The sequence below is a fragment of the Sparus aurata genome, chromosome 8 (assembly GCF_900880675.1).
Source record: "Sparus aurata chromosome 8, fSpaAur1.1, whole genome shotgun sequence".
Classification (NCBI taxonomy): domain Eukaryota; kingdom Metazoa; phylum Chordata; class Actinopteri; order Spariformes; family Sparidae; genus Sparus; species Sparus aurata.
This window is the reverse complement of record NC_044194.1, coordinates 18,289,842-18,305,004: the sequence shown is the minus strand read 5'-3', so window position 1 is coordinate 18,305,004 and position 15,163 is coordinate 18,289,842. Positions and strand designations below refer to the sequence as shown.

Below are 15,163 nucleotides of genomic sequence, written 5' to 3'. Positions count from 1 at the left end.
TTGTTTGTTTTGTTGGCTGCTTTTCAAATAAATGTTTAATATCATCATTATTACCACTGTGACTCCCGTTACATATCATGTATGATTTGCTTGTTTGGTTATTTAACAATAACAGTCTTGGTCCTCTTATTTACAATGGATGTTTTATTAGGTTGGCTACAGAGCGTGTGCCAATGTCAGCTGAGTACACTCACTCTGCCTTCCTGTGTTTGGTTTTGGGCATGTGTTTGGTGGTGGTGGTGTGTGTGCGCGCGCGTGTGTGTGTGAGCCAGAGAGAGAAACAGGAACAGTTTTTTGTTGGTGTGAGCTCTTCTTTCTTTTGTATTCTGTTTTATGAAGACTATGAAGAAGAAGTTGCGTAATAAATAATTGAAGAATCGTTTTAGATATTTTTTTATTCTGTGAAAGTTTTAGTGATCAGGGGTCAAGACCTTCAACAGAATTAGGATTAAATCTGGCTATCATAGGGACACAATTTGGATTTCGGGTTAATCATTATTTTCTGTTTGGCAGGCTGGGGAATCTAGGCCCTCTTTATTAACCCAGAAAAATGGGGAAAAAAGAAAGAAACGTCAATATTGTTTAATCAGCATAATACTTTTTGGAGTATTTAATCAAAACCACCAGCTGTTTCATATCCTTACACACGTTTTAGTAGTCTTGGTGTGTTCAAGTGTTGTATCCTGGGGGGAAGAACTGGGAGAGAAGACAGGTTTTTTTGGGAACACACATGAAATTCAAGTTTTCAGTGTTAACTTCCACAATAAATTCACCTGCGACTGTATGTGAATTTAAGACATTTGACATGTAGGATGTAACACATTTTTTTTGTAGTCTGAAATGCCTTTTGCATGTGAGAGTTAGATTGTGACCTGTGATCTTCTTGTATTATTGACCTTTACTGCTTTAGTTTATATTGCACTCACACAGTCCATTATACTACATATATTTGGGTTTTGTCAAATTACCATGCAGTTCTATTAGATTATTGTGGTTGGGTTGGGGGGCCAGTAGCTTTAATCAAATAGCTTAATCTGAGCATTCATGATTTAAGACTTACTGCACCTAAGTAATTGTCACAGAACTGGAGAATTCTTAGGCACGTGACTTAAACGACAGGTACAAAGGGCGACACAGTGGAGTTGATACTTTTATGATGAGCCTGATCTGATTATGTTCCGAAGAGAATCGGGCATTACTTCTGTTTGTACAGCTGTGAAACATGCGGCTATTTACAGCTCGTCCAGGTCTCTGGAAGCCACGAGACCCCAAATTGATTTAAAAAGACATTCATATTTATCTTATGTATTTTTTCCAAACCTCAGTTGTCACTGTAGTGGTTAAGCTATTGCATTAGCGCACGACCAATCTGAAATGGGTGCATGAGCTTTCACACGCAGGGTCTTATCAAGTTAAATTGGGATCACGCGGCTTCTGGAACCTTGGAATACGCTGGAAGAGCTGTATGGACCCATTTTAAGTAAAAAAAAACCAACAAGTCCCTGGTTGTTTAGGAAAAGGCTGGAACGCTGAAACATTACGTTCCAGTGGCATGGAGGCGTGTAGAAGATTGAATTTTCATTTTTGGGGGTTAGTTAAGTTATCCTTTGATACCAGATATATCATCTTCTTATTGTCCGTTATTTATTTTATCCCTTTACTCATCTCTTTATATGTATTACTTCCTGTTCCTGTTGTTCCTGACCCTGGTGTTTTTTGCCTGTTTTATCACTTTTATGTAAATACTGGTATTGGCTGTTTGTGTTTTTACATTTTGTAAATCGCCTTTTTTGTTTGACCTTCACCTTAGCCGAGGCTCACCCTTGTGTTTGGCTTGTCTGTTGGGTGTTTATTCAGTAATATTGTCTCCCTGTGTTCACCGCTTTTGATTGTTTGTCAAAGAACTTTGTAAACTCAGTTCTATATTAATACAGTTTATCATTTTGTCTGATATTATAAAGCAGTGGTGTATGTGGGACCCCAAACATTAGGTAAAGCCAATGACAATGGTCCTGTTGAAGATGTTAAGAAAAATATACACTACTGAAAATGAGTTAGGGATGAGGAGATATTTTAGTGTTTCACTTGATTGTTTGTTCTGTGACAAACTGAACTGATTTTTGTGTTTTGGGAGTAGGCCTATATATTTTGGTTCTCAAAAATAACATTTAATTTGACTTGTATTGCATATCCATGCACATGAATTATACACTCATATCCCAATAGCCCTGTAATAGTTTTGAGTAGTGTAAAAAATATAAACTAGATGAGGGCCAACGGATCAACCCTTCGATGACAGCACCGAGGCCTGCGCTGCACCGTGGCCGGGAGGTGATCGTCTCTCCGGGGGGGGGGATTAGGCACCTTTGACCTCCAGCACTGTCAACAGTAAGCTGCTCACTGAGGTGCCAGCGAGACCAAATCCACCAGCAGCAACCGGTTTGTCACATGACCAGCGTGCAGCTCTCTCCGCCTGTGTGTGTATGTGTGTATGTGTGTGTGTACGGCTTTTTATTTCCGTGTTCACCGAGTGGCGAGCTGAGCTGAATGAGTCTCCACGGCCGCTCTGTGTCTGTCTTTCACGCCGCGAAACTGCGTCTCCGTGCGGGGATCTGTCGCGCGGGGGGAAGCTCACGCAATCGCATCGCCTGGACCCACGCTGCTGCACCACCACCACCACCACCACCATGCTTACGCGGGTGAAATCGGCGGTGGCCAATTTCATGGGAGGTATGATGGCTGGAGGCTCCAACGGGGACCATCCCGGCAGCTCGGATCTGCCGCTGAGGTTCCCGTACAGCAGACCGGAGTTCCTGGGGCTGTCTCCGGACGAGATCGAGTGCTCGGCGGACCACATCGCGAGACCGATCCTCATCCTGAAGGAGACCAAGCGGCTGCCGTGGTCCACCGGCTACGCAGAGTGAGTAAACCTGTATGCGTCCATCTTTTCTTGCAGGGAGCGCAGAGCATCCTTCGGGGAAGTGAGCGCGTCCTTCCTGGACCGAGGCGTAAACACAAGCACCCGACGCCTATATTATTGTTTTTATTATTATCGCTATCACTGTTATTATGGCAGGCTTCATGTGGATATTATCATAATTAGGCCAATGTGCTGCAGATTGTCTTTCCCCATTATATTCCTTTATAGGCCAAGACCACAGGACATTTACACACCTCTATCAAACAGATAAGGTGGCTGGATTCTAGCCTCTGTGGTCCTTATCAGAATCTTCATTACTGTAATGGCTTAGATGGAAAAGTACTATAATATAATAAAGCCACTGTAAGCTTGCTTTTCATGCAGACTCGGTGCAAGATAACAGATCAGACTGGAGAGCTTCTTTCTAAGGAGATTAACATAAAGCTGCACCCTCATAATTAGGTTTTATGTTTAATAACATTAGCATGTTTTATTGGCACTTATTTTTGTACATGAGGGGAGGCACTGGATGCTTTGTTCTGCACATAGTCTTCTTGATTTTTGGATCAGTCAAGCTGGTAAAACCTGAATGTGACCTTTTTTTTCTTTAAGCTGTACAACACAAAAGTCACTTGTGGAACAGCAGGTTTGGAGTATTTACTCATCCACTGTCACACTCAAAGTCATCCTGCTTCTACATGACAGCTGAGACCAGCAGGGCAGCCGGACCTGAGCTCATCTGTTGTATTATTAACACATCACATCTTATGTTTGGGATCCATTTAGGCTCGATGCATCCTCCTAATGAACGGGTTGTTTTGAAAGGAGATCTTATAAGCAGCGTTTAGTGCAGCGCCTTGAAGAGCTAAATTGTTACTTCTTTAAACTGAGCCATTAGTCGGTTTAGGCCATATCCAAAATCTTATATCACGATAGTCTTTCGTCCCAAACATCACAATGTTATCATATTTGTATTTTATATTGATCAGTATGAACTATATGAATAAATGAAGGACTAAAAGGTTACTATGATACGTCTTTACTGCTACCCTCAAGGAGCAAAATAAAACTAAATAAGAACTTTTAAGATAGAACTTTAGAGCAAAGAACGGCATGCAAACGTGACAGAATAGTCCACCGTGTTAGGTGCAGCCAGTCCGTCACTGGTTTCCTTCCCTCCTGAACTCAAGAGGGCCAGCCATGTGAGAAATAACACTGTGAAATTTAAAAATTAAAAATTAAAAAACAGACTAGTTCCTCTCAGGTGAGGAATCCTACATCTTTTCGATGTTCAATATCATGGAAAATGTAGCCTATGATGGCAAATATTGCAGCATTCAGTTATATTTAATATCGGCACGGGCTTAGCCAGTAGTGTGTGGAGGAGTGAAGGTGCAAAATAACCAGGATGGGACGATCAAAGATTTTCTCGTGGATCGCGATAAAAAAACACTTAAAACAAGTGAATGTTGTTGAATTTTCATTATCAAGACACGGGTGACTTGAAAATGCTGTGTAGCTCGCTGATGTACAGTTCCATATCGGTTTCCTCCATTATTTTTGAATTGCCACAGCAGCTGAAGACACGGCCTGCATGTTGTAGCCCCCACAGAAATGTGTAATTATTACAGATGCCAACCCGAAAAAACAACAGTGAGATGAGGTCACCCCTATTTATTTATCCTTTATTTATGCAGAAAGACTCTTTGATTACTTGTTCAAGATACTTTGATTGTTTATCACTAAGAAAAGATTTGTGACCTATCTGTGATGCAAGAAAATATTATTTGTTTCCCGGGGATAATATCTTGAATAGCAAATATCTCTGGCGTGACAATCGCGTCATGAACTTTTTAAACTAATTGTTAACAAACAGGACAGCAAAGTAAGGAAATACTTCATGTGTGTGCTGGTGAGAGCAGCATGTCGTACCGGTCCTCAGGCTTCAACAACAGCAGCGATCAGCACCACATAAACAAAACCAGCTGACCTTCCATCGCACGCAGTTTGCATTCACCTTGTTCCCATCGTTATCTAACCCACAAGAGCAAAAAAGTCACAATCCCTTCAACTTACGTGCCCCCCCCCCACCACCACCATCTGAAGTAACAGGGTGCTCCGGTGGTTAGTGGGGCTGTCTCATCACCTCAGAGGTCATAGTTGATTCCTTGAGGCAATCATACTGTAACCACACAGTGTGTGTGATGCAGCAGTTTAGTCCCCTGAATTTATGAAATCCCAAGGAAGAGTTCATGTTTTTTCTGTGTCTTAACACTGCTGATATGCTGGTACGATAGAGTGCCTATTTCCTTTGGGCTTAATTGTTTAATCGATGACCTTCGGCAGTGCGTGCAGGAGCACCTCCTATCCCTTTGCATCTAGTGTTTCTACTTCAGTCGTCCTGCTGGGAAACTCTTTTCGATGTGCAAATGTGTCATCTTGAGTCAGACACGCGGGGCTTTGACACACACTGACCGGTTCAGTCCCACTTCCCTCAGGCAACTGCTCTTCGGGTAGAAGAGACGAACATGACAGAGTAACGCTTTACCAGCAAAGAGGGAGATTAGGGCTGCAATTTACAATTTACAATTCAATATTCATTATTCTGTTTGTTTGTTTTTTCCTATCCCAGACCTTTTGCAGAGCTCAAAGTGATGTCTTCAAATTGCTTGTTTTATGTGACCAACAGCCTTAAACTAGAAAAGATATTCAATTTGCAATAGAAAGGCAGCAAATTGTCACATTTCAGATGTTGGACCCAGACAAAATCTGGCTTTTTTGCTTGTTTCAGTACATAGAATGTCTTTCGAGAGTGATTGAATTTTCCTTTTTGGTGCTAAAAACAGATCTATATAGTCCTTTTTATGGTCTTTCTATAGAATGAAGGGATCCTTTGAATTTGTTTGAGACGCCCTCCTGTTTGCTTCCTCTTGCTAATCTGCCATGAAGAATTGTTAATCTCAAGAGGGAAAAGACAGAATGATAATTTGCTGATGTGAAACAACCCCCCCACCCCCACCCCATTTATATATGTTGTGGGGAGCATACATTTAGTTGAAATTATACCCCTGAAACGACTTGATAAGTCTGCCTTTCCTTATGTATCACATCATTATTTCTAGGTGATGATTTAAACAGCGCAATTACTTTACCATGTCTTAAAAAAAACTACATACTTAATAAATGGCATGTATAATTCTAGCCCTGCTTCATGGATACATGGATAGGTGGGATGCTGCTGCCAGAAGTGTGTTTGTGTGTGTGTGTGCCAGCTTGGCGTAGCATCAGCCAGTACTGAGCCATGCTAGGGATTTGTCAACAGCTGGCTGACCAGCAGGCTTTGTTGTAGTGAAAATCTGTCAGCGGTGAAACCCTGAGATGATGTGTGGATGTGTGCTCCACAACAGATCCCATCGTGAGGGCTTACGGGGTCAGATACCACTTGATCTCTCTGATGAGGTGCCTGAGGTGCGTCAGAGGCCTTCTTGGGGACAGCTTTTCATATTTTGTACATACATAGTTGATGTACATACGTTTTTGTCTGACTGGTTAGCAGATGCTTTGTTTTGTTGATTTGATTTGAGGGGGATTACTGAGTTTGAGACAGGATAAGTGTGAGTATCCTGGCAGTTTTGGTAAATACTGCAATCACGCTTAGATTATTTGAGTACAATTACATTTTTGGCTCCAGGGCAACGTCGCTAGGTTGGGCGCGCACAGCGTTGTACCTCATGGGTGAGCCTGAAATTTTGAGGTCAAAACCCCAGAAACACATATATAGAACATATTTATTGTCAGGCAATAAATATGTTCTATATATGTATGATATGTCTATATATGTATGTATGATGCCTTCATCAGACATCATACACTTTTTCCCACTCGCTGTGCACCTTGGAAGTAGACATACCAGAAACCTCTACTCTTTTCCTGTAGTGCATCCATTGATATTTTAGTTCTTCTGTTCTGTAGGTCAGTTAAAATCAAAATAGAATTTGGCAAATAGATTGAATTGTGAGCAAATACCTGCCAAATGGACAGCATTTGAATTGGCCTTAATTGTACTTGTGTTCAGTGCTTATGTTAGCATGTTAAGAAACTGCACATGCTAAAAAACTCTCCTCGCTGGCATGCTGACGTCAGCGTGTAGCTCAAAACGCTAACGTTGTAATTCCACTGTCCCGCCCTATTGGCGTTGTCGTAACTACAAGTTTTCGACTTGTAAACAATGTTCAAGTCAACGTGTAAGTCATAATTATGACAGGGAGCTTCAGGAATAAAAGAAAATGACCTGAAAGTGATCTAAATACCAAACAGATATGGACACCTCGTAACAAACAGTCCATCCATTTTCAGTGTAATAAAACTTGTATCTAGTTTACATGGCTGTAAACTCTTGCTTTATGTACATGTTAGATGAAACATGCAGTATTTACGACTAACAGGAATACAATGCAGATATGTTGTCCTTTGTCAAAAACAGGGGAACCTCCGGGATGGTTATGAATGCTTTGTGAAGGAATTTATAGCAATGTTCACGTATTAATCACTCTTTATTGGGTCCGATTTTATGCGACTGTCCAAAAGATTTGACCTTACGCATGTTTTCAAGTGCCTCGTCTCCGTGTCTGTCGCCGCTCTGCTAACAGAGTAGCTGGAGTCTGCCGACACAAACAAGAACTCACACGTTCCACGGTGCTCCTTTTAAGTGTGTGAATCCTGCCACATTTTGATGAATATTACACTCAGACTCACGTTCTCAACGTGTTATAAACACTCAACATTCTGACTCTTTAATAGTCTAAGTAAACATAGTAATACATTTGAATGAAGTATAGGATCATGAACTCCTTTTTTCCCCCTCTATTCCACTCCCCTGTCTCCAAGTATGCCTCTCACAGCATGACGGGGTTATCCCGGGTTATTGTGCTACTTCCTGTGGAGACAGGGCTAGCGGTTCACAGGGAGGTTTTTTTTTTCTGATGGACCATCTCTGAGTGGGAGCACGGACTGTCAGGTCCAGTGAGCACGGCGATTTGAATGGATCACTGACTATTGCTCACTCTAACTTTGTCTCACCCTCTTTTCTCCAGCACGCACACAAGGCCTCACTTTTGCAGACAGGCCGCATTTACTTGCTCTGTTTCTTCTTCGGTTGTCTGCGCCAGCACTGCCGACTGTAGATTCCCCCCTCGCGACGTAGTAAGAGCACCGTTCGGGTGTAGTTCACAGGGGGGGGGGGGGCAGCACTGCTCCTGCTGTCACCTTTAGTTGAGTTTATCCAGGCGTGCTCCCTCCAGGAAGTCTTTTTTTTTTTTTCACAGATTTGGAATGGTTGACCTCGCTGTGACCATGTCTGTTCAAAGAAAACTAAAAAGTGTAAAGTCATTCGCACTCAGCGGCCAAACAGTTCTGCTAAAACGCCATCTTTAGTACATTTTGTTTTTGGTGACATTGTTGGCATTGCTTCACCTTAACTCCCGTCTGGTCTCCACATCTTCCCTCCTTCACCTCCATCTTGCTTGTTTGCGTCGGAGGGTAGCAGCACTCGCTCACTGGACTGATGATCACACTGCAGCTACATATAAGAAAGGTCAGAGCAGACTGTATCTGCTGAGGAAGCTCAGGTCCATTGGAGTGCAGGGGGCACTCCTGACCTCTTTCTATGACTCTGTGGTGGCATCAGCCATTTTCTATGGAGTAGTCTGCTGGAGCAGCAGCATCTCGGCAGCAGGCAGGAGGAGACTTGATAAACTTATCAAGAAGGCCAGCTCCATCCTGGGATGCCCTCTTGACTCAGTGCAGGTGGTGGGAGAGAGCAGGATGATGAACAAGCTGTCATCTCTGCTGATGCAGGAGTCCCACCCCCTGCAGGTCACTGTCACAGCACTGGGCAGCTCCTTCAGCAACAGACTGATACACCCTAAGTGTGTGAAGGACAGGTATCGCAGGTCCTTCCTTCCTGCTGCTGTCAGACTATACAACCAGCACTGCTCCATATAGACCTCACTCTGTACTCTGCACTATGCAATAAGTCTGTACAAACTCATTTCATCACCCGTATTTATTACCTATATTTAAAATCTGTATATAAATATTTGTTGTTCATTCTTGCACTATGTCATGTAAATATGTATATACGTCAATTTGATTCTATTTTTCTTTCCTTTTTAATTATATTGTCTATTTTATATTGTCTGTTGTCTACTTTGCTATTGCTCTTGTTCTTGTAACAATCTGATGCTGCTGTGACAAACACATTTCCCCGTCTGCGGGACATTAGAGGATTTCTGATTCTGATTCTGATTCTGACTGACCCGGTCCCAACAACACTTACCCCTGCAACCTCAGCAGCGGACCGATCGATACTTAAATCAATATGCGTGTCTGTAAGTTAAACGCCAGCATCACCAGTGCATTTTGTATGTTTTGTCTGCAGGTCAATAGACCACATGCATAATAGAGGGCATGTCAGTGATTTGTCTGATGATGCATTCAATAGATCAAATAAGCATGTTTTCCTTCTACAAGGTGGTTATGTTTTCACCTGTGGCCATGTGTTGGTTTATCAGCAGGATTTCACAAAAACTACTGAACAAATTTCCACAAAACTTGGATGGAAGACGGATCTCGGCCCAGAATATACCCCAATTAAGTTTTAGTGCCGATCAGGATAAAGGGATAGATGCAGTCATTTTTATCGGTTTCTTAACTATTGTCAGAAATGGCTTTTTCAGTAGTTGCTCAGGGAATAATGCATGGATCTTGATGAAAATTTTTTTGTCAAATTTAGGTCGCTGGTATCTATGAGTGAGCACAATTTGATCTTGATAAAGAGCAGTCATATAACATTTTCTCTTCAGTCATTTCGGCTTTGTTTTTTCCATTTTGTTTCATTGTAAAGGAGTTAAATATAGTCAGTGTGGTGAGAAAGTAAGTGAGCAGTGTTTTCTCCATGCAAAGCCTTCCAGTGCTCAGTCACATGATGCAGCACATGTTCTCGTGCCGTTTCTGCTACATCAACGCAGCACGTTGCTCCGAGGCAGAAACAGCGCAGTGCTGTTTCAGTCCAGTGCCAGCTTTCATTATCGTATAGCTCACGTGTAGAAAAGGGCATGTGAAGCACTGCCATAATCACATCATAGGATCATCTTTATTATTAGTTTAAAAGATCTGTTTGACAGAACTGAGATGTTCCAGCAGGAGTAGCAAGAGCATGCATCAACAAAACCTAAGTATGATCTAAACATAGATAACGTGCAGGAAGAAATACTCGAGTCGTCTGTAAAAGGTGAATACCTCTTACTATCATCAACTACAAAGGATACATTGTGGTAAAGGCAGGGCAGGGGTTTAAAAGCCAACATGAAAAACTATAATTAGGTGTGTTTAGTGAACAGTGTGTTTGTTTGTAGTCATTGCCTCCAGGCCAAGTTTTTCATAACTTGGCGTCACTTATGTGTGGTCTGGTTTTGCAACAAAGGACGGTTCCAGTGCAGAGCAAGGATCCGGTTTTGAAAAAATGTAGCTGCATTTAGGGCTAACTAAAGATGGTTTCCATTGAAAAGAATATTTTGGTGTTCAGTCTGTAAAATGTTAAGAAATGTTATGTCTTCTTTTAGGTTTGTTTCTTCACCTCAAAGCTAAAATATATTACATTTATGGATGTAAAAACAAGAAGAAAACAGCGAATCCTCACATTTTAAAAACGATCATCATATACCAAAGTTGTTTTCCATTACCTTTATCAGTCAACCAATGAATGTATTGATTGGTGATTAAAGTATTTTAGTGGATCATGCACATTTATATAATGTACCTAAAGCGACCTGGTGATGTTTGATAATGCCTTTGGAGAAAAGTCTTTCAGTCTTTTAAGTGTTACTGAAGAAAAAAAATCCCAAAAGAAAGAGAGCTTTAGATTACAGCTCCGGCAGGGTAATTAAGGTCATGCCATTGTCTCACAGCGAAGAAATAAAACGAGATAACCGAATATGACAGCCCTGCTCTCAGACACAGCCCGAGCCTCGGGGTGTGGATGGCTCTCCCTCTCATATCAGAGATGAAAGGCTCGAAAGCTCAACTGTTGTTAATCTCGTGATCTTCCAGGGTCAAGCAAACGTCATTCGGTGCAGCGCTTGCTTTGGTCACGGACACGCGTGACGCTGCATGAAGTGTGCAGCCTCTATTCATCATAGGAAGTTGGCGAAAGGAGTGGATGGGAGACGCTGCTGGTTTTGCATATTTGACCCATTAACTGCAAATCATATTAGCAGTATACCTACATTACTGATGGCCATTTTTCCCAAACTATACTTTAATTTCAAAGGCTGATTTTAAAAACTTGTGGAAGAAAATCACAAAACCAACTGCTGTCTAACCTGCGGTAATTTCTCAGGTATTTTTCTCTAAAACGCGTGTGACTCAATGAGCAACATTCACAGTTCAAGTCTAAAGAAAGCCTTACATTTATAACAGCTCATACAAAGAAACGACACAGGACTGTCTGGATGTGATGTAATATAATGATGGCCTTTTCATGGCAACATTAGCCAGCAAACTCAAGCATGAAAGTGTGAGCCTTCGTGACCTTGGAAATAGTGTCAGGAAAAATCTTAACTCAAGGTCCACTACTGTCATCTTTCTTTACCCGGGCCTTTGAATCTGGATGTATCAAAGTCCGTGTAAAGCAGAAATAAATTTGTGTTATGAGTTTGTCACACCACAGAAACGTGTCATTGACCACCAAGCCAAATTTGAAAGATTAAAAAAATTGGCAAGTATATAAAATTAGGTTTCAAAATCATGGAAAAACAAGCACTTCTCTCTGCTGTGAAACGCTGGGGCGTGTCAGTTAGAGGCGCTACAGTAACAATGGAAGCTAGCAGCGTCATCGGACGGACCCAGCCCGACCTGTTTGAGCCATCAGAGCCAGAAACTGACTCTGAGTCAGACACTGATAGTGCTCAGCCTCGTTCCTCACAGTCCATGTTTTACATTACACACAAACGTAAAACCCCAGTCTACATATAATTCCTTGTCATAGCTATGTTGGTGCACATAAAATGTTATCTGTAGATTATCATTGTAAAATCGCTTTCAGGATTTGCACCTTCAGCAAAATGCATTTAATTGCCCAAATGTACAATATTTATAACATACAATTAGCACACACACTTAGAGCTTAGATCTGGCCCAAAAAAAATCAAGCCCGACCCGACCCGAGCCGAGCCCGTGCAGTGATGCCGGTAACGCTAATCTGACCACTTTTTTCAGTGAGGAGTAATCTAACGCAGTAATATTTCCAAACCACTAATCAGATTAAAGTTACTTCAATTCATGCACCTTTTGTAGCTGGAAATACAGTCATTATTTTGAGTTATTAAAAGAAAAACCCACACACATACAAATGCTTGATCAAGGGCCGGCCCGACCCGGCCGGAGGATATTGACGGGAAATATCAGCCCGACCCGGCCCGCGGTCCCGGTTGGGTCAGGGTCGGGCAGAGAATCTAAACTCTACTTACACTCTCTGGCAGGCACGTAATGCCGGATGAGAGACCTGTTGTCGGCGGGACGGTCGCAGGCGGGCATATAATGCTGGCGGTGGAAATGAGAGCATGCGCTGTTGGCAGGACGGGAGGATGCAAGCCGGAGACGGTGAGAGTCGGTTCGGCCCCTTTGACCAGCATCAGCGTAACTGTCGGGGGTAAAGTGGACACTGCAGAGACGGGTGATGGTGGTGATTTTAAACTCTCCATAGTAGCTCCTCTTGACAAAATCGATCCACCGTTTCCTTACGTTGTTGTCCGTAGGAAACTTAAATAAGCTAACAGCGCTGTTACCCTGCACACTGTGGCATCCAGGAAAGATGCACAAGCGATTAGGAGGAGACATAACTGTTTAGCTGACTGGTTGACTGGTTAGCTAGCTGCAAACAAACTATCGTAAGAGATGCTATCCAAGACTCGAGAGCGAGCGGAAAAACCACTGAATCTAATGCGCTGAACGTAGTTATACTGCTTCCGCAGCAGGGCTGGGTTTATGCAAATCATGGCTGCGTTACGTAACCCGGCCATGATTTCTGACCCGCCCATTAAATCCTGAACACAGAAATTTTGAAACACAGTTTGTGAGCCTAGCTCCAAAATTAAATTCTAAATGGTTGAATGGCTTTTTACATGTTTTAAGGAAATACATTTATGACCTTTTTAATGTGTTTAGAAGAAAATGGCTAAATTTGCTTTACACAGACTTTAAGTGTTCATGTAAAACTTATTCTGTCGTGGAGGCTGAAGAAAATGTTCATATTGTTCATCTTGTTGTTTGCTTTATAAAAAGAAAAAAAGATGATGAGAAAAAGATGGCTCGTTTTTAGCTGATACTGCAAAATGTCTGCTGCAAAAAGATCCATGTAACTCATGTTTAACTCCAGATTTCCCTTCTTGTTCATGTGTGTCAATGCCTCAGCTGCAGATGTTTTATGCTGTATGAAATCAGTGCAATTTATCAATTAAAGATGTGACAAAAATGCACAAGTTCAGCACAAAACACGCGTGACATGTTCAGTATGTCCACATAAATGTACATCCGCATGTTTCTTTGCGTTTACTACATTTACGCTACTTTCACTATCACTTATGCGGATTGCAAGAATGAAAGAAGAACTGCAAGAACTGATGATTATTACTCTACATTTTGTTGTATTTTAAAGCAATGTGATTTTTTTTTAACCAGTTCAGTATTTTCTCGACAGTGCAGTCACAATTTCCTAGACAACAATATGTCGTCTGGCAAAGACACCAGAATTAATAAAGATAATATATATGTGGATTATAATTATATGAAACGAAGACAATTTCCTCTTTTTGAGGAACTGACACCAGATAAAACTTGACATTTTGTGTGGATGCATTACTAAAATGCTTATTTAATGATTTAGTCTTGATAGACTATTGTTTTCAGTACTCTCTAACTTGCCATATGTCATACTTGCGTCAGCAGATCTATTGTCATGATAGTTAGGGGGCCGTGTAGGCAGATGGAGTGCTTCCTTTATACCTGTCTTATTGATACACTGCAGGGAGTGTGCTATTTTTACTTTTTTATGATAGGGAAGTGCTGAATAACCCATTGTGTAACACTCCAATTACTCAGTGAAGGTCTGCACAGTTAATATCCTGTCAGTTTTACAAGCGGCAGTGTTTTCTTAGCTGGAGACAGACGATCCCTGCTCTGCGTGTGCCCCCACATGACCAATTAGGATTATTTGTGTTGGATCCTCCACAGGAAAAGTAATGATGGGCTGCCTGTCGCATCAGCATACAGCTCTATAATGACCAAATACCACCTCTTGAGCTCTAATAAGTTGTAAGTTACTATATACATAGTTTTAATAGGGCCACTACAGACATAACAACGCCTCCGGTGTGGCTAAATTGAGAATGCCTGGAGTATTGTAAAGCAGCGTGTACACCAGCTCGCAGCAGCAGTGCAGCATCTGCCAGGTGTTGTATAATGCAGTATTCATGTGTGCTTCTGTCCTTTGCCCTACATGCGTGGTTCACAAATTGAAACGTGTATTTAAAAAGTATACGTCTGCCGACTTTATGCCGCACTAAGATGTCGTGCTTGAAAAGAAGCTCTTACACAGAAATTCAGCTTGAATGGATTTTATACTCCCTAAGAACATCTAATGAATTCAGAGCTTCAGTTGAAACTTTAATCAAGACATTAAACCCCTTAGATGATCAGCAGCTGTGCATCATCTTAAACTGGCAATATTCAGGAAATGCTGTTGTGGTATTTAGAACTGAGAGGCTCTGTTCCCTTCTGAAGAGTTTAATCCATGGCACAGTCCAACTGGTTTTGATTCCATGTGAAATGGTGTGAGTGGAGATGGCAACTGTGGTTTTGGAAATGGTTTCATTCCTCACCTCCCTCAGGCTTTGTTAGGAACATGACAGTAGTGTAAGAAATATTCCGATCTTCTATCTAACTTAATTCATTGTAAAGGTTTTTATTATGTTAAACTGAAATATCCCCTTTTCTTGTGTCTCTCTCTGTCCAGGGTCATCAATGCAGGAAAGAGCACGTTAAACGAGGACCAGGCCTGCTGTGAGGTGCTGGTGGTCAAAAGGAGACCTACAGGAAACTCCACGCCCAACCGGACCCCTACGACCCGCAGGAGGTCTTCCCTGCCCAACGGAGAGGGTTTGGGCCTCCGGGAGTGCCTGGTCAGTC

General features: G+C 41.9%; 1 protein-coding gene across 2 annotated transcripts in view; it reads left to right on the top strand.

Annotated features, from left to right (window-relative positions):
- Positions 1 to 2,376: 2,376 nt before the first annotated feature.
- ppm1h (protein phosphatase, Mg2+/Mn2+ dependent, 1H) overlaps positions 2,377 to 15,163 on the top strand; it is a 37,817-nt gene continuing 25,030 nt past the window's right edge. For both annotated transcript variants that reach the window (XR_003984918.1, XM_030426250.1), the window contains exons 1-2: positions 2,377 to 2,920; positions 14,991 to 15,156. Coding sequence is in view for 1 of the 2 variants with exons in the window: in XM_030426250.1 (XP_030282110.1) it covers positions 2,484 to 2,920; positions 14,991 to 15,156 (603 nt within the window). In the remaining variant the exon portion in view is untranslated. The remainder of the gene's footprint in view (positions 2,921 to 14,990; positions 15,157 to 15,163) is intronic.